General features: G+C 35.5%; 1 protein-coding gene across 3 annotated transcripts in view; it reads right to left on the bottom strand.

The window, feature by feature from the left end:
- RAB28 (RAB28, member RAS oncogene family) overlaps positions 1–20,446 on the bottom strand; it is a 63,899-nt gene that overhangs the window by 31,622 nt on the left and 11,831 nt on the right. For all 3 annotated transcript variants that reach the window (XR_008234166.1, XM_052780461.1, XM_052780462.1), the window contains exons 3-4: positions 19,072–19,160; positions 11,042–11,171 (exon numbers count right to left, since the gene is read on the bottom strand). Coding sequence is in view for 2 of the 3 variants with exons in the window: in XM_052780461.1 (XP_052636421.1) it covers positions 11,042–11,171; positions 19,072–19,160 (219 nt within the window). In the remaining variant the exon portion in view is untranslated. The remainder of the gene's footprint in view (positions 1–11,041; positions 11,172–19,071; positions 19,161–20,446) is intronic.

Below are 20,446 nucleotides of genomic sequence, written 5' to 3'. Positions count from 1 at the left end.
CAAAGGATACCAGAAATCCTCTTTCTTTTCCCTGCTGTCAGTCAGTATGACTCTAAACATACAAGAAGCTAGCTCCCAAAAGGAGCACAGAGATCTTCCTGTCGTGCAGATTCTTAGCAGTAAGTGTTCTCCTCAGGTTAAACAACTATAAAACCATGTGATTCTGCAACATAATAAATACAGGCATAACACAGTGAAACTAATCAAATTCAAATGGAAAGAAAGCGCAACCATTTTCATCAATAAAGCAACATAATCTGCTCAGGACAAGGAAAGTGGTTTTATTGCATGTTTGCTCAGCACTCCCTTTGCACCTTCGTTTCCTAATCTCTGACTTTGTTGAGACTGACTTTGTCTCCTAATGGCAGCGGGTCTTGGGATGTCAGTAGAGTTTGTGCTGCTTGAGAGAAAAACTGATGGCCTTTCACAATGACCTATTCTAGCTCAGTCTCAATTACTAGACATGAAGAAAGAGTTAGAGAGCAAAATATTATGACCAGTGCCGTGCAGATCAAGCCTGATTATAAAACAGGGCTTGTGGCTAAAATCTCTGAAACAAATCTTGGTCACACTGACATCAAAGGCAAAACAGTACCGCTGACAGTGGAACTAGACACTCAGTTTTAAATTTATGATTTTTCAGTTCCCTCTCAAAGCAGATCAGGAATATCCTAAAGCTTATCCTTACATACCTGTCAACATGACAAAAATGTAGGGTACTATTCAGTGTAAACATCACAAAATAATCATTCTAGGATCATTTAATTCAAAATTAAGAGATGGGGGGAGCTAACAGTTATTTTGCTGACTGTTAAAGAGAAAAGCAGCAGATTTTTAAGTATGCTTTAATTTTAGAAAAACCACATACAAGACATTTTTCTGTCCATTTTGCTCTCTAGTGACCTGTTTCCATTATTAGTTCATTGCCACACTCTAAGTTTACATGTATGAAGGAAACTTTAGTGTTCTTTCACTGCTTTTGAAGCCAATGAGACCACTTGGAACAAGTCAGGATAAGTGTATACCGTGGGATTGTGACGTTGCTATAGTACTTACTCTTCCATGAATAGTAATTACTCTAGCAAGTGTGTAAAGCAGACAGGCCCAGTTGCATAAGGCTCAATGCAAGTTTTATGAACTGTAGAAAAGCATGATTAGTATGGGGGGAAAAACATGTTTCACACTTCTATTGTAAAGAACATGAGAATCTCACAGAAACTGCCAGAACAGATGTTCATAAATTGGGCCCTTAATCTGCAGCACTTTCCAGGTTTTAAGCTATATCCACTGGTCTGTAGAACATATTCCTCTCTTTTTAATATAATTCTTCTGTTTAGTTTTTTTAATAAATAAGTTTATGACTTTAGTAGTGTTGCCAGCTGTTCAATTTTGATTTACTGTCAGAGTCTGCTTTAATATGTAGTGGCTTTTGTGGCTTACCCATATAGATTACATTTTAAGCTTCAAGATATCACTATAAAGCAGCTGGAAAAAGTACTGGCTGTGCTCAGAAACCAGCATTATTGCCCTAGTGATCAACCACTTAAACATGCAACTACACCAGTAACTATTCCCTAAAAACCTTTTGGATACACCACTCCAAAATAAAACTGCAAAACTTACAGTGTAAGAGGAGGTCATCTTAACTTATGTACTTTAAAAAGCCAGCCCAAGAAAATTGTTAATTATTAATTAGGCGATGTATTAGCTGTCAATAAAGATCTCTACAATGACTGTTCTTTATTCTTTCATTGCATTGTTTCCTTTACTTCTATTGTGTAGCTTGAGACAACTTACGAAATAAAAACCCTTCACATTAAAAAAAAAAACCCAACCCCAAACATGTAAGTTCAAACATTATTAAGTCCAGACATTTTCAGTAATCGTTCCTCATAGACATCAATAGTGTTGTAGAAAGTTACAGTTACTGTAGCATGACAAGAACGGAATAAAGAAAGCAATAAGTAACTTCTAGGAAAACCCAGCCTGAACTTGTATTCCATATTTTACAATTGCTTTATACAGTGCTTTCTAGAAAATTTCTTTACAGCATTGTTTACTGAATATTGCTGTGAAAGAACTGTCAATACTCATTCATACAAAACCATTTTTAACCTCACAGACTTGCAGCATAACCAGACTAGACTCTTTTCCCTTTATTATGTGCAAGTACAGGATAATGTTATTAAAATAAACTACCACAACAGTATTCTTAGAATTGAACAATGGATCAAAATCAAAAACTATGGATCAAAATCAAAAACTCTGGAAACTCTCTACAGCTGGACTAATCCAGAATCATCAGTCAGAACTACTGGAGTTTTTTATTACACCGAAAACTGCTTTTTCTCCCCAAAAATGTTCCTTTTTTCCATATAAAACTCCCTAAAAAAATTCCAACCAAGAGAACAGAACAGTATGATTCAGAAAGATCAGTATGGTGCCTAATGAGAGGGGGTTTTGTTTATCTTACACTGTTATTTTCTCCCAAGTTTGGATTTGCCAGTTGGACAGTATCCACGATGCATTACTCCCACAGAGTCCTATCATACCTAAGAGGATGTGATACATCATGGAAGACATAAAGGGAAAAATAAAACAAAAACAAAACCAGCCTTTATAACCATAGTGTCAGGAGCATAGCCTGTAGGAGAATGGGAAGAGAAGCATCAGCACTACACTTCCCATGAGACATAGCAGTGGCATCTCTAAACCAAAATACCTCAAGCTTTTCCATGATGGTTTTGAAGTGAGACTGAGAAGTAGACTCCAAAATGCCACCATTTTCTTATATGGGCTGCAGAACATAAAAATATTTTTGAAACCGTTAACTTAGCAGCCCGACCAACAACTTCTATACACTACTTTCTTCCTTCTGCATGCCTACAGCAAATTACTTTTCAAACTTCTGTAAATGTATAAACTAAGTTTTCAGCAACTGAGGGTCTCTCTTTCTTTCCACAGTATCAAAGTGCACTATCTGTACAAATCTTATTTTTTCCAGCCTTCATTTTAAATTAGCTACCACAAAAAATGCTTAAGATTGCAAAATCCAGCATTTTGAAGTTAAAGTTGCCCTCAATATACATTATTATATCCCAGTATTTTTCAAAAGCAAGCCCTTCTTAGGACATTTTACTATTCTGTGTGTTCCATTCAACCATTTAGTCTGTAGATTCTTCTGAATTTGTGTCTGTTTAGCACCTGAAACAAAAGAGCAATGATCCTAATGGCAGTTTTCAAATGCTATTATGTAGGAATGCTTCGGAATGAGTTCTCTAGTCAGAGTCAGAAAAAAGTAATGTCATTCCTCTTTCTGTATACATATTTCAAAACTTTAATGAATTCTACCACCACATACTAGTATTATACTAGTATGATATATTGCTATTATCACACATAATTAAGTAAACATATTGGACAATACTTGCCACAAAAGAAAGACCACATGTCTATATATAAAAAAAAGTAATCCAAAAGAATATTATAATCTAGGGGCTAGTCATGAAAACATCAGAGTAAATTTGGAGCAGCTCATCTGAAGTCACTAAATGTGCTCTAAATTTACACCTATGTAAACAACCAAAATTTTAATCTTAAGGTCAGTGATTCCCCACACTGAACAAAAGAATGCAGCAAATGTGATATGGATCATTTTACAGTTGTAAAAATTTTTAAGTGTTAAAAATACTCATCTGGATGAGATGGGATGGTTACTCCTTGTGTTCATAGCATCAAAGGACAAATCGATGGAATAAAATTAAACCTTCTCAAAAGGTTCAGTGGAAGTAACATATTTACAATTCCCTTAAATTCACAAAACATACTGTTGCATTGTTAAACAAGGGAGATAAAACTTTGAAAGCACTACTTCTGCAAAAATGAGTTAGAAAAGCTGAAATGTATCATGAAAATTTCATAGGGAACTCAGTATTTTTTAAATAGAAACTATATACAATGTACATAAAGCCCTCCTCTTTTAAGACTCTGTTTTGAATAAACAAGCTAGATTTTCAATTTACCATTCATCATCACTGTACTCGACCTCCTTAATCAACGTTTCAACAAATCTTAACTGGTTTTTAACACTGGGTTTTTTTGGCACTACAGAATCTTAGCTCTCTCCTTCGAAAACAATAAACATATTTTGAGGTTATCCTCCATATCATGAGGGCTGGAAGCAGAGTGCAAATAACAGCAATAGTAACAACAGTGTTGTCTGCATTTAAACTCAGTGAACAATTAAGAGCAAACAAAGTTTGATACTGGCTTAGTAGTTACTCCCATGGTAACATCTTCACAGTCTCAAATTACACAGACAAATAATGAAATACCTTTTTTCAAATACCTTTTTTTCCTCAGAAAAACCTGACCTATAAAATAAACCAAAGTAGATAGTGGAAAGAAATTGCAGCTCCTTCAGAACCTCATCAAGACATATCACCTCAAATACTGGAACAATGAAGAATTCATAACCAGAGGTGCTAATGTCATGGAGGCATTAATATGCTTAAAGATCTATCAAAAGCGCCACACATTTAGCAGAGTATACATGCTCTTATACTGAAATGGGCATCATAAACTCAGAATGTCTCATTATTTCAAGTGTATGGAGCTGTGACTGTGGACTAAACTTGAAATAGTACCATTAATTTCCGCTGCTTCTCTTGCAAATCCCCAATAAACATGATGATGTCCTGACAGTTAAACAATTTTAAAATATACATATAATGCATTCCCCATAATTTTTCTTCTTCATTCTTAAATCTGCATGCATATAGTTCATACTATACCACTAAGAGAGGCTGGTTTGAACATTCTATTCATTTATCTGTCTTCTATTGTATTTTGCTCCTAAAGGATCTGACAGCAAATTATTTTGAAAAACAGCAACATAGCAAGATAATCCTACAGTATTATCCTAACTTTAGTCTCTGCAAGAACTTCAAATTTTCTAAAATATTTTCAAGACAATGTTTCAGAATTGCATTTTTTGTACTATAAACTCCTATTAATCATATTAATGGAGGTTATCCATTATGATTATTCCCCATATTAATACAGGCTATCCTTCATCCTCTAAATTGAGCTGAAATAATTACTGGTTACTTCCAATAAAAATCTTAAATGTTTATGATTCATTGAAATAAATAGAAAAGGCTTGTTTTCCCTGCTGATTAGGAAGGAGCTTCTCTTCCACACTTTCTGCCTGTACAGAGTTGTAAACATATTCAGTTACTACTGCATTTCAGTTGAAGTTGCAGTGTACACATAAATACTGTAAAACTGTTACTGTATTTATTAGTCTGAAACTGTGAAGCATTACAAAAAGATTAGTTTACTGACTTATCTAGCTTTTAAATAGAAAACAGTTACAATAGCACTTGTCTTCTACCCACTTTGTCCAAAATCCTCATACTAATGCCCTATTCACACTTGAAATTTGGTTATCCTCTCTCATCAACTTCCTTCAATAATAATATATGAGAATATATTTCCACAGTAGCTAATGGAGACATTCCTACAAATCAATGTGCTGCAGTGATACAGAAATAAAAGCTTATTTCACTGTAATGATGCTTCCAGACTTCCCTCAAGTCAGGTGGTTACTTGCAGTTAATGATCTGTGACATACCACACAAGTAGTCCTAAAAAGACTGATTATCCACTGCATGTGCAACAATATTTGCTTTATGGATGGCTAAATGAATGAAGACATTCAATGTAACTGTAAAAGTAAAATCAAAAGAAAACTTACAAGTAACATGTTTTCTTTGAGTAAAAGAGCTGTGAACATTTTCCATTAATACTTAACCTTTTGCTGGAGCAGTGCAACCACATATAATGCTTGAATCTATAAAGCCCAAGAGCTGCTCAGGGTTAACACTGATTAACTGCCCCCAATCAAATGTTGTAACTTTTAAAAATTTCAGAGAGCTTCACTCCACTAATGAAAGCAGACTGCATTTGTGTCATATGGCAAAGGTGGGAGCAGGACAACTGGCAAAGAAAAGAAATTCTGTCCTGTCTTAAAGACAGGTATTTTTTTCAATCCAATAAAATAGACATGAAATTGATTGGGTTTTATAACTACCTATTTTATGCTGCACTGACTTCCATTAATATACTAACAGAAAAGAATAGCAAATTAACTTAAAATAAGCTACAATCCAACAGTACAATATCTCCCATGACTCTCAGACTGTGCAGACATTCACACATTTTCTGTTTATAATTTTTTTCATTTACTAGACTCAGCTTTTGTCCACCACATGTCCACCGTAGATTAACTATTCCCTTAGGTACAATTAAGGGCTTTCCATTTGTTGTAAGAAGACCTAAGTATGAAGGACGCAGCCAGAAAAAACATTTCTACCTAAACCAAAAACAGAAGCACATTCAGCCTGGACTATGGTTTATGCAGCATCTTTTTTATTAGACGTATGTCTACATTGCTAAATAAACTACAGACAAAATCCATGGAAACAGTAAGAGATCTCTCAGCATTTCGTTTGTGTATTATTATAAAAATAGGATACATATACTGTTCTAACCTTTGTATTTAAACGGTTTACTTTTATTTCCATTTTTCAATGACACCTTTAAAGATTTTTCTGAATTTAAGCATAACTGTTACTGAATGAGAATATATTATTTACTGGCACTTCTGTCACACTGGCATTTGAATTCCAACTATGCTAACAATATTCTACCAGGTCCTTGAACTTGGTCTTACTTCTTGGTTGGTCTTAGCAGGCAAAACTTACATGCACAAATAAAAAAACTGAAGTGCAGCCTCAAGATTTTAAGTGCAGCAAGAAGAAACCAGGTTATTCATAGTCACTAAATAAAAAAGCATAACATAAGAACTGTCTATCAGTTGGACTAGTTCATGACTATCCTCACTTTCTTGTTACAGCACCATATGATCTGAATGAGAAAACATTAATTCCAGCAAATTTTGCACAATACCTAATCTGTCCTGGTTTAGATGAATACAAATTCATTCATTTTCATAGAATTACACCTGTTTATATCAGGGCTCTGTCTAGCTGTACAAATCTCAAACTCAGACAAGTGGTATAACAGTAATATATCTCCTGTGTGGAAGGTGTATATATTATTCAGCCTCATCCCTGTACTGAATCCAATACTGCAGCAGAACAAATCAGAAAGCAAGCTCACTACTAACTAATGCTACCTGTGTTGAACATCAGAAACTGGTCTTAAGACAGGCAGGGCAGAAAATTATGATAATGATTATTAATTATCTTTTGAGCAGCATGACAGAAAATATTTCCCTTTTCTACTCTGTTTTTTTGTTAGTACTTTGGCACAGGCCACTTGGCTTTTGGGAGCCACAATCAAAACCTATCCTGTACACATGTTCCAGTAATGGCTGCAGCACTGGAAGAAAGTATAGGAGTCTAAAAATCAACCAGGTGATTTAGCAGCTGCTGTGTCCACTGTGACTTCCCATCCAAGAGATGATTTTATGAAGGATTCTGAAAGAAGGGTCCAAGTCAAACACGGGCTGATTTGCGAAGAGATACATTTATCACAGCAAATTACATGAAGATTGGGGCCAGAACAGAGTACATATGCCCAGATCCTTGTGATCTATCCTGCCATGTGTTTTCCCTTCTCAGCCAATGGAATATATCTAAGTAAATACTAACACAACAGCAATAAACCTTCCTTCTTTTGTTCTGTATAATCTTCTATGAGCTCAGCTTCTTTCTAAAGAACGACACTTGAGGTTCAGGCTCTGTTTATGTATCTCTGTGTAGTATATATCACAGTTTAGTAGACTTGCCCATATGGTAATTTAACAGACATAATTAAATAGATCACTTTGGCAGTGATAGTAGCCAGCACCGTTAATATTAAGCCAAACATGATTTAGGATCAAAATCTCATAAGATAGATGCTTTCTCAGACAAGCAAGGTAATTTTATCACTCAGAAATGTGTATGTTTCTAGGTTGCTCCCATACCTAAAGTAATACAGAGCACATTCAGACACTGGGTTGGAAATATATTATTATGGTGAATAAAAGAGCATTTTCACCTGTGATTTTCCCTTTCATTAATTTAAGTTTCTTGTTAAAAATAATTTTTAAAAAAAATTACCCAACCATTGAAACAAACAAATCCATAAGACTGCAATTTTCTATTAATCTTACAAGTTTGTTGAGACAAACATTCTATACATATTTTAAAACAGGGTAGCAGTCTACATTTATTCAAATGAGTTGGTAAATTGACCGTAGCACAGGACAAGGTTTTCTTTTTAAGGGAGTCTCTACATATAAGTAGTTTACCCTCCAATCCCAGGAGCATGTGTGAGGCTCAGGTGACTGGACCTGCTGTCAGGCATACAGGAACTTTAATCAGGCTTAAGACTCAAAAGAACAGGGGTCTTTGCATTTGCTGCTCAACACTTGTCTTAATTACAGGTGAAGGACCTAACAAGTGCAAGCCCACAGGAAACAAGGACAGAAAACATCTGGGGGAGGTTGGGAAGGACAAGAGAATGAATGCATAGTTCTGAATTTTAATAAGCCAGAATCTCAAAATTAGTATTAATGAAGAAATTTTTGAGTACAACTGGGGAGACTAAGCATATAAGGCAGTAACAGAATCCAAAAGCAGACTGGGTATGTCCTGTTACTAGCCAGATTCACATTAGTACACAGTATACCAAACATTCATTCGTATCCGGGCTGGAAAATGTTTCTTTCTGGGCTCAGATAAGATAAGTAAAAACATTTTACATTGTATGTAAATGCAAGTTAAAGGGTACACTAAAATGTAACCTTTAAACTTCGCAATGTAACAGCATACCACTTCCTGTTCAGAGATAGCACTTCAAGATCAATTAATCATGGCTAGGACGAAGAAACGGTCAACATTCTTAATTAGTGTTGATGCATTCTCCTCTGTGCCCTCATCTGTCATGAAGACTGTTTAAAAATCTGAGTTATTAGTCTTTATTGAGGAGTGGATCTGGTTAATATCTCTAAGAATAGAAATCATTCATCCATCCACTATACAGTGGTACCTGATAATTCCTACCCCCTATATAAGCTACAGATAACCACCGCCCTAAGACCATCTTGGTAGCTATAAATCAAAATGAGTGTAGCTCCCATGCAACCTGGGTTAATTTTTGTTTACAATACATCCACTGAAAATGTTGGTATGACACTTGAGGAGGCTGCTTATAGATTATTGCAGAGGAAAATATATAAAGTAGTCAAGGTAGAAAGGAACGAAACACATCATTCACACAAAACACAGTAAACCTCTCTAATTCACACTAATGACTAGAAGATCCATTGCGATTACTGAACTTTGTCAACACCAAATTTAAGCTAAGATCCTAAGTGCACAAAACACAATTCACTATAGTTTCATTTATACTATACAATATAAGTCAAAGTATTTGACAGCAACATTTCTATAAAAGTTTTAAGTTACTGCATTGAAACTCAAAACCATTTGTTAATCTTAACAATAAGGCTTACTCTCCTATTTCTGGTGCAAATGAAGTGGTATTAGCAACACAGAAATAAGCACACTTCAAATACGCTTTGTATTAAATAAGATTAAAATACTGCAAAGTAAGTTACAAGGGAAGTTAAATTTAAGATTCAACACCAGCTGTAGATTTTAGGTTTATTAAGATCTTATGACTTACAATTATTATGAAAAAGAAAAATTCTACATTAAATTTTACTATTCCATTTGTTGGTTACCAAATGCACAGACAAAAATCTATGGAAAAGACAGAGAATTAACTGATAATTGGACATAACTGCAAGTAGCCGGTCTGGGCAAGATCTTGACTCAAATCAGTTTTCTACTCTTTCTGACCAAATGTATAGGTCAGGCTATGGAAAAAAAAATGTATGGGAAGGAATAAAGAATAAAAAATAAAACTAAGCACCCAGGAGGAAGACAGTCACCTTAAATAAAGTACTGCTTTCATAAAGGAGGACTACATGTCTGAGGCTCTTGTTCTCCAAATTATTTTTAGTAAATTAGTGGGCAATGATAGTCCTTCATTTTAGCTAGTGCTGAAGAAAAAAAAATGAAAAAAAGAGGGGGAAAAAAAAGAAAATTAAAAAAGGGGGGTGGGAAAGTCCAGAATTTAGGAGATCTCGATTCATACTACTCCATTATTTTCAGATAAATTTCTGATGGATGAGAGACTGGAGACTGGAGCTTTGTATGTAGAAATTACCTTTCCAATGTTTCATGAGTAATCTTCTTAAGATTTGCAGAACTCCAGCTAGGAAGTCAAATTTTGGAGCAAAAAAGAAATCAGTGAAAAATATTTTTCATTTGAATTTCAACAAAATCTGTATTATTGACTCTGGTCTGCTAGAGTACAACACTGTCTATGTTATACTTTCAGAAGAGCTATTTATATATTGTAACTCTAAGAGCTTCTCTGTTTTCTTCCCAAAAAATAAGCAGTCTTTCATAATTAATATCATAAAATGTTACAGCATCACAGTAGCAAGATTACAGTTAATGGTTCTGAATGAAAGTGCTGTATCTACATTGTTTTCAAATGCTTCTAAACAATACTAACTTGCTGGATGAGGTCTTTGTTTCAAGTTTGTTCATGATACAGACATTGTGACATGGACACTAATTACTTGGACAGTAAAAAAAAATCAAATCCATTTTTTGTTGTTCAAATAAATACATTTACATTGTTAAAAAATTATGTATCTGCTTCTACCACTTTGTTTCTAAAATTGCTTTATGTTGTTTTTATCATCTTCAATAGCAAAAGGGTAAGAGAGCCAGGATCAAGACCTCAGATATGCTAATAAGGATATTTCTGTAAGATTTCTTAGCTGAAAATGAGGGACACCCAAATATGTCACCTGTACACAGCAACAACACACAAGACAGTATGTAGTTATGTAGTTTCATTTTACTAAAGATAGATGCCCTGTGCCATTTCTTCAATAGAAAGCAACATCCAGAGTATTTCAATTAATATTTAAGCATGAATAACTTACTTTTATTTCCAACCAAGGCCACAAGTGGCTGTATTTCTGATTCTTCATTCACTTTTTTTACCACATTATACCAATCTTCTAAATTTTCAAAACTCTGGCCGTTGGTAATATCATAAACCAAGAGAATACCCTAAATAAAAAGATATATTTAAAATGTTACAGGTTGTAAAAATATTTTAAGATGGTAAAATTTTCATCAGTCTAAATTATTATTATCATAACATAGAACATTAACAAATAATGGCATTGTATCTTCTGATGAATAATTAAAGGAATGATAAGTTTCTGTAATAAACACATTTTATTACAGTATTTCTCCTGCATTCCATGTGTTCCTACTTCAGATGCTAACTGAACTACAAGGGCAGGAAAAAAATGGCAATTCAGTAAAGAGCACAATTAATTATCTTAGAAATATTCCAAACTGCATATGCTTTATGAAAAACCCAAAAAGCACTTCACACTAATATTAAGATAAAAATCACACTGAAGAAGGACTTTTATTTTAGCTAATATTTTTTGTAGTTTCACTGTTCCCTTTTTGAAAAAAATTGAAAAATAAAATCAGTTCAATCATACATTTCTGCACATTGCCTGACTGTCATGCGTCCGCTCTCCTTTGGGGAGAAAGGCCAGATCCCTTCCTTCACCGTCGTAGAAGACAAGCAAGAATTACTGGCAAGCTTTAAACTTTCAAAGAAGAAACTAAAGATGTGGTCAGAAGTCAAAAAGAAGGGAGTCCCATGTAGTTCAGAGGTTTTGGACCAGGCTACAAGTAACAAATACTCAAAGCGGACATTACTGAGGACACCTCAGAGCTAATATCCGGTATTATAAAGCACAGCCTATTAACAGCCCAAATGTCTACCTTCTCCCCTCCATAACTCTAAGATCAGCTCTCACAAATTACTCTGCTCTCAATTATTGAGTCTTCTGCCCCTGCTTTCCACCACACCGTAATAAAGTAAGTATCTTGTAAATGAGGAATAAAGTCAGAATTGGCTTCTGTTGCACTTGTTCTCATGGAGTTCACATCTGGAAAAAAAAAAAAAATCCCTGCAACTGCACACTGTTCCTCACATGAAATTTTCACAATATTTTAAAAAAACAATACAATGCATACAAAATTAGCTGGTTCAATGACGCACTGTCAATAGAAGAGATTTTTCAAGTCAAGTTTTTTCAGGCATTTGTCTGGGCAGAGCTTTACTTGATAGTTTCATGAGGAGTGTCTTAGATCACAAAATAGACTGCACACTTATTAAACTAATTTCACAGATGACAACGAACTGGCAGAGACTGCAAGATTATTTGAGGAGAGTTTAGATTATATGATGAGAAACAATCTAAAAATAATAGGATGCAATTCAATATGTACCATGACAAGTTCAAAGGAAGCAATAATCAACTGCACAACAGGAAACATCTGGCTTTGTAGCAGGTTCTATACAATAGGATCAAGGAGTTTTAGTAGATCACAGTTGAGTATGTCAACTTCGTAGCAAAAAGGCAAGTATTACACTGGCATGAAACATTCAAGGTGAAATAATGCATCCAGCTTTGGATACTGAATGTCAAGAAAAGGGTAGACTAGAAAAGACCAGTAACAATATCAGAGGTTTAGAAACCATGACTGACATCAGAAAATTGAAAAAACTGGACTGTTTCAACATAAGACTGATGGCAGGCATGATGACATTGGTAAAAGTTTCAAGAGAAGATAACAAGAGTTCTCTTTTTATACGCTCTTATAGTTTGCAGATAACAAATGCCTGAGGGCAGGGCTACCATTCAGAGGTATGTAGACACGCTCAAGGAATGGGTGAACAGGAACCTTTCAACATTCATCAAGGACAAACGCAAAACCCTGCAGCTGGGGAGGAATAAACAAGACAGGCTGGGGGGACTGATTGGCTGGGGAGCAACTGAAAATGACCTGCAGATCTTGGTAGACAGCAAGCCAAATATGAGCCAGCAATGTTTCCCGGCAGCAAGGATGGCCAATGTGCTCCTGGACTGTATTAGCAGAAGCACAGCCACTAGACCAAGGGATCTATTCTGTTCTACTCAGCACTTGTTAGATGATATCTAAAGTAATACATCAGCCTTAGGCCACTCAAGACATCAATGAAGTGGAGTAAGTTCAGCAGAGGGCCACCAAGATGATCAGAGTCTGGAGCACTTGTCCAATGAGGAAAAGATGAGGGAACCAGAATTCTTCAGCATGGAGAGGTGGTGGCCCTGGGAGGACCAAAAAGCAGCCTTCCCATACCCATGAGGAAGCTATGAAGGAGGTGGAGCCAGGCTCTTCACAGTAGTCTATGGCAGGAGGATGAAACACAATGGGCATAAGTTGAAACAAGAGAAATTCAAACTAGATATAAGGAAAAAGCTTTTTCACCATGAGGAGAATCAAGCAGTGGAATACATTGCCCAAGAGGTTGCTCAGTCTCCATTCTTAGAGATTTATAAGAAGGAACTGGATAGAGCCTTGAGCAACCTAGTGCCATCTCACAGCAGACCCTACTTTGAGCAAGAGGTTTGACTAGAGACCTCCTGAGATCCCTTCCACCCTGAACTTTCTTACAATTCTGTGATCAATATGACATGTAGCAATAGGTTTAACTTACAGCAAAAAGATTATATCAAGGGTACATACTAGGAAAAAAAAAAAAAGTAGACAATGAGAATAGCAAAGCTCTGAAATACACCACCTTCAGGGATAGCAGAGTCACAAACACTGGAGGGTTTTTGAAGGTTGATAAAAATGAAATAGACATTATACAGGTATAGCTTCAGAGGAGGGCAACAGATCTTACTGAGATCCCTTCAATTCCTATTTGCCTATGACAGCAATACAAATCTCTTACCCTTCAATGCCATCAACTCCTTGGCAAAGTGAGTTCTTGTTCATTGTATTTACATGGCTGCTATTAATTTCTGAGGAACAGCTTTCACCAGTTCCTTCAAGGAAATTAAAAATTATGACACCCATCTTTTCCCTTGTTATCTCTCCTCCTTTACTTTACTAATCAAATCTAATATTAAACATCCACTTCCCTCTTCCAACTTTTGTACAATTTATTCCTTAGTATCTCACATCTTAGTTAACTTCTCCTGACTATAACTACCCAAATGCCTGTGCATGTATATATTTGTCTTTCATAATACAAGCCTTGCTCTAGGAAGGACATTCTGATGTTACCAAATGCTCAGTGGAAAAGAAGAAACAGAAGCTGAAGGACAGATATTGTAAAGGTTAAAAAAAAACAGACATAAGGCTGAAAGTTGTAAATGAGAAAGAGCACATGGCATGCTTCTTTCACCAGTGGTCAAGTTCTCTCACTAGCTTGCAGAAGAGCAAACCAGACTATCTAAACCATCTTCAGCACTGAAGAGTTTAATCAGACTTAGATGTAAGATAAAGTTAATAGAATCTTAGCATTTAAGGTTGGCCAACTGTTTCTAACTAATTCTTCATCAAGATGCTACTCTGCTACATGTCCTCTAGCCAACTGCAGCCTACCTACACCTGTGGAAGAAAGGGTATTCACAGTGTATTTACCATGAAAGAAAGAATTGAACAAAGTTTGCAACTAGAGCTCACCTAACTTCCTTTTGGTCCCCTTCTCCATGATCTAAAACATTGCATCTAAAGCATATTCTTTTCTTAATAATTCTTTTTTTGAATCTTGTCAATATTTGCTGTATTTAAGAAACAAAGATGGCAGGTATGACATCTTAGAGATGCAAAAAAAGGCAGCATGGCATCCAGGTCATAAAGAATACTTCTTGCTTAGATTTTTGCCACAACAGCACTCTATAAGGAACTTAGTATGATATAGATAATTAATGAAGGACTAGTCATAACTCCATAGCTAAAATTTATTTCACCTTGTTTTATTTGACATAGAAACCCCATCATTGCTTTCACACAAATACATCATATTTTCCACAAACTTACAGTATATGGAGAACAGAACGAGTAGATAGTATAAAAGCTGTTGTTTCCCTATTATGCATGAGGAATTAAGGTGGAAAATTAACACTGGCCTTTTTACACAAAAGTAGTGCATTTCCCTGCCCTGAAAAAAGTTTGAAACACATGGCGGACAACATGCCAAGAACAGCATGTTAATTTTCTAGTCTCCAGCAACGTGGCAAATAGTCTCTCCTTGCATAATTGCGCTCTAGTAAGACATTTTGCCTACATTAGTGCATGTGTGAGTGCTTTTTGTTTTGGAATTATAGAGTATTTTCAAAAATAGGTCATTGGAAACTGAGAATATTGCAGAAATTATTTGCTGGTCTCTGGAGAAGGTAGAGTCTGCAGTACTCTTATTCTATTAACAACCCAATTTATGAGGTAGCATATGCCAGTTCGTAAAGATACTTTAAACTAGATATGTGGGTAGGGGCAGCAATTACAGGTAAGAGATGGGAGCGGTTCCGAAATATTTACCACGCAAACAGCAGCAGTGCTATTACACAGCAGAACTGCTATTATGGAAGTGTTGTAACCAGGCAATATATTCACACTAGACAATCAACATTTTAAAGGTGTCAAGTTTATGCCAAGATTTGTCACAATAAATGAAAGCTACAGAAAACACTAATTAAAACCGTATGTTTTCTTCCTCAGGTTTATCCTCAGCTGCCCTCATCCTATGACTGACTTTAGTATGAAGAAACAAAATTAACTTTCTAATTTTCATTAATATTCATGAAATATGTCAGACCAAAATTCTAAAATATTTTTTCTAGTCACAGTATATCCATTTTAGCAAAGACTAACTTCATTATGATATCTTGCACATCTGCAGAAATGCTATTTTTACAACTGAAAACAGTTTACAGTCTGCATATACTTCACCACTGTTGTCTTTGCTGATACTGAGGATACAGTAACTCAAACACATGCGACTGATTTGCCATAATTGAATGAGCTACTGTCTATCAGTTCAGCTGTGGTAACTGACTATACAATTATTCTTAGCCTCTCTCAATTCTCAGATAAATGTGTCAGTTTTAACCAACACTGACAGAAACCTGCTTATTAGCACCTTTTATTTATAAATATAAAGATCAAAGAGCTCTTTTTCCCCCGCAGCTTGGAGAGTTGTTCTGACCCATCAGTGAAATTCAGCTAATGGGATGCAGCAACTATATTGTTCTGGATGAGCAACACCACAGAAAAAAAAAGGGGAAAAAGGAAACTGCTTCAAGACAGCAAGCGAATTACAATTTCTCCAACTGCCACCACGCAAGCAAATTAAGTAGGTTCTCATCCTCAAATCTAGCACTCTTATTTTAAAACATGGCACAATAAATCAGGGGTCTCAGTTAAAAAATGGCACCTTAAGAGTAACTTAATGAAAAGATCTATCCTAGAGAATTGATTCAGCTCTCAAAGAGAAGGAAACCTCCAGTGGCAAGGTTTGCAGCAAAGTACAGGGGGATGCTCCACTTACTCCTCCTGGTATCCTGATCAAATTCAAGCAACATCAGGTGAACTGTAGACTGTAGATAACCTGTTCAGTTGCTGTAAATTCTCAAAATTTCCATCTCCAGCTGGTTGTAGTATTTTATAAGTAAGTCTACCATACATTTGGATTTCTGAGTGGAAAACCAAGAGTTCAGCCACTTGTGATTTCTGAATATCATGATGATCAAGCAGATGAAGTCTATACAAGGCTATGGTCATCTGCATATACTGGATAAAAGCATGATGCATACTGTATGCATGCTGCAAGCTATTCTACACATTATACTTTAAATCTGAATTATTTAGATTTGGAGAATACATGCAGATTAAAATTTCGGCAACAGATCCAAATCATCTACTCTATGTGTGTGTGTGTACAGCTTGTGTACTTTACAAACAAGATGTTTAAAATCCCAGTTGCACCACACGCACTGACCAAGTGCAACACACCATAGGTACACATACTTCTTTTGCAGCAACCTTTGCTAGAGTTACTCCACTATTTTAAAGGTTTTCTTGTAGTGGGGAACCCAAAACTGAACACAGTACTCCAAATGTAGCCTCAAAAATGTCAGACAGGATGGTAATCTCTTTCCTTGATTTGCCTACTTCATTCTTACTAATGCAGCCCAATATTCAGTTAGCTTTTACTGTTGCAAGGGTGCATTGCTGACTCCCACTCAACTGTTTTTTCTCCAGTAGGACCCCAGCCTTCTTTTCTCCAAAGCCATTTCACAGAATGACTGAGGTTAGAAGGGACCTCTAGAGGTCATTTGGTCCAAGGCCCCTGTTCAAGCAGTGTCACCTAAAGCCAGCTGGCCAGGACCATGTCCAGATGGCTTTTGAATATCTCTGAGGATGGAGACTCTACAACCTCCCTGGGCAAGCTATGCCAGTTCTTCGTCACACTCACAGTGAAAAAGTGTTTCCTGATGGTCAGAGGGAACCTCCTGTGTCTCAGTGTGTGCCCATTGCCTCTGGTCCTGTCACTGGGCACCACTGAAAAGAGCCTGGCTCCATCTTCTTTGCAACCTCCCTCCAGGTATTTATATACATTGATAAGATCCCCCTGAACCTTCTCTTCTCCAGGTTGAACAGTGCCAGCTCTCTCAGCCTTTCCTCATATAGGAGAGATGCTCCAGCCCATTAATCAGCTTCATGGCCCTTCACTGGATGCTCTCCAGTTGATTCCTCTCCAGTTGATTCCCAGCCTGCATAAGGTTATTAGGTCCCAGGGAGGATTAAAGGAGAAGAGATTGGATATAGAGTTTTTTGTTAATGTGCTCAGAATGACTAAAAATCAAAATTTCGTAACTTTAGGCTTACTGATATCAACCTTTTCGCTACTTCGGGGCACTGGTACTAACTTTTTTACCCGCTATTGCTGAGAAGAAACTCTTAAGTTTATCACCAAATCCAATACAGAAAAAGTTAATAGCCTTTTCTTTCCTTCATTGAGTTTACTTTGGGCATATGGCAACAATTTGTGATTAATCAAATTCCCTCTGTCATGGAAGCTGCTTTCTCCTGTTGCTTGGTAGATCTTTAACAGGGCAGCAAAATGTTTTTTATTAAAAAGTAAGAAAATGCTATAAAACAGATGCAACAGCTAAAAACTTTTAGACATTATTTTAAAAGTGACAAAATGTTAAATTGACAAGTTTGTCTTTATCCTATTAACTAATAAATCCTAATCTCCTTAAATAGCGATCCCTGTGCTGTACTTCTTAGTACAAAGTTTCTGTCCAATAAAGTTTTAGGATTCCATATTCCTATTGCTTAAAGTATTAGGGGAAAAAATAGGTGCATTTCTTTTCTTTTCAGATAATATTAACATTATATAATAAAGCATGTTATGTGTATTGTTCCCATTACAAACTCCAAATTAAAGAACAGAGTACATTTTAGGACCACTCATGTTAAGAAGTTTGTCATATAGTCCTAAATCATCTCATAACTCAAGATACTGTTATAATATTTAGCTCTTACTTAATCCTACCATTCACTTCAAGTTGTTTAGTTAATCTCAAGATAAAATTAATTTTCATTGGATAGGAGTTCTGCAAAAATATTTAGCTACCTGATTGCCTCCTTTTGTTTGCCCTCTTATAACCCCAGTTGCATATATGAGTTTAATGGTGTAGGATTGCTCTTAATTTCCTCCTTCTACTTTCTCCCCCCAGGAGGCATCTGTTCTAAAAGCAGCCACTATATCTAACATGTGGATATCCAAATAGCCTTTACTATTTACTATGATTGCTTTTCTTAACTCAAGACACAAAGCATGGAAACATACATCTGTTCTTGAGAATTATTCAGATCTACAAACGCGCACCTTTGCTTTGCTTTTTAAGCAGCTCTAAAAAATTAACTACATACCAAAATCAGAATTGAATAATAATACCAATTACGTTTAGGTTAAGCAGAGATTCAACATTTTTGAGATCTGCAAAACAACAACCTGTAAGATATGTATAATTTTAAGAACAAAGTTTCAATGAATTTTATATAATTACTATAGATACAATTATCATTTATACTGTACCTGAGCTCCATAAATATATTTATCCAGCATTTTGCCTCCTATCGTTTGCCCCCCTACATCCCACACTTGAAGAGTAACGTTCAAATTTCCTGAAAAAGAAAATGATACAGATATTGTGTAACCTGGAAAATTTAGATACAAATAAAATTAAAGATATATTATCACAGCAGGTAATACAGCTCTAGCATATCAACAGCAATAGCTTTTTGTAAGTATACAATAAATAGTTACTAAATTTCAACATGAAGATGACTGTATCTTTTGGAAAAAGTCACCTGTGTCCAGGTAAGTCATTAAGATGCAGTAAAACTATAGCTAAATATTAATATATTTAATATTAACAGAAAAGAATTGGAATTGCATAAAGTATAACATTCCTGACTAGAAATTATATAACATACTTCACTGAAGAAACATGTAAAACTTCACAGAGAAAGTTCTATAGAGCAGTACTTGGAATCGAAAGGAATACAATTAATGCCAGCTTAACCACATTATTTCATACTCTGTGAACCTTTCCCCCCCTCCAAATTTTCTTTACAAATCTAGAAGCAAGGAAAATCTGCACAGTAACTGTATTTTGGTAGTGATGCTCTTAGTACTACACAGTTAAGGAATTATATAATGGATAGATTAAAAAATGGAAATACTGACACAGATCTAAGTTGAGGATGCAAACCACGATTATTTCCTCCACCCACCACTCCAAAGCAAGCAACTAAATTGGACATGATTTACATCATTTAATCTTCGAAAAATCTACACCAAGAATAGTTTTTTCCTTTATACTCTAAACAGTCTCTAAGCTATGTTGAAACTGTTATCAGGTTTTCAAAAACAAAGTAACAAAAAAATCAGTGTAAATACAGAATATTTAATATCCTACAAGTGATACACATTCTGCAAGCTAACAACTCAGAAACCCACAGATTAAACATACACACACAGCAATGTATGTCACCACATGCATACACATACTGAAGTATAATGTGGCTCATTTTGCATGGTGAGAACTCTTCAAAACTGTACTGATTACCTGGAAGCACCAAACTCTAATACAGTAAGGTCTGATGAAAATTCTTCTAATCTACATACAACTCACATGACTTACATGTTAATAACAATTCTACGTACTCACAAATAATCATAACTGCCTATTAATTTTATTCCTAGATTTAAAAAAAAAATTGCAACAAATTCCACATCACAACAATTGAGTCTCAACACAATATTTTGGGCTGCTAAGAAACATACGCTCTTGATTCAACTATTTTATGTTATTAACAACCTTATTTTACACAATGTGATCTATTCAGCCATCAATTTATAACTAACACACTCACATTAGTTACGCAAGTGAGTGTGCTCCATGGAA

This window comes from Harpia harpyja, chromosome 2 (assembly GCF_026419915.1).
Source record: "Harpia harpyja isolate bHarHar1 chromosome 2, bHarHar1 primary haplotype, whole genome shotgun sequence".
Classification (NCBI taxonomy): domain Eukaryota; kingdom Metazoa; phylum Chordata; class Aves; order Accipitriformes; family Accipitridae; genus Harpia; species Harpia harpyja.
This window is presented reverse-complemented; position numbering and strand designations above follow the sequence as displayed.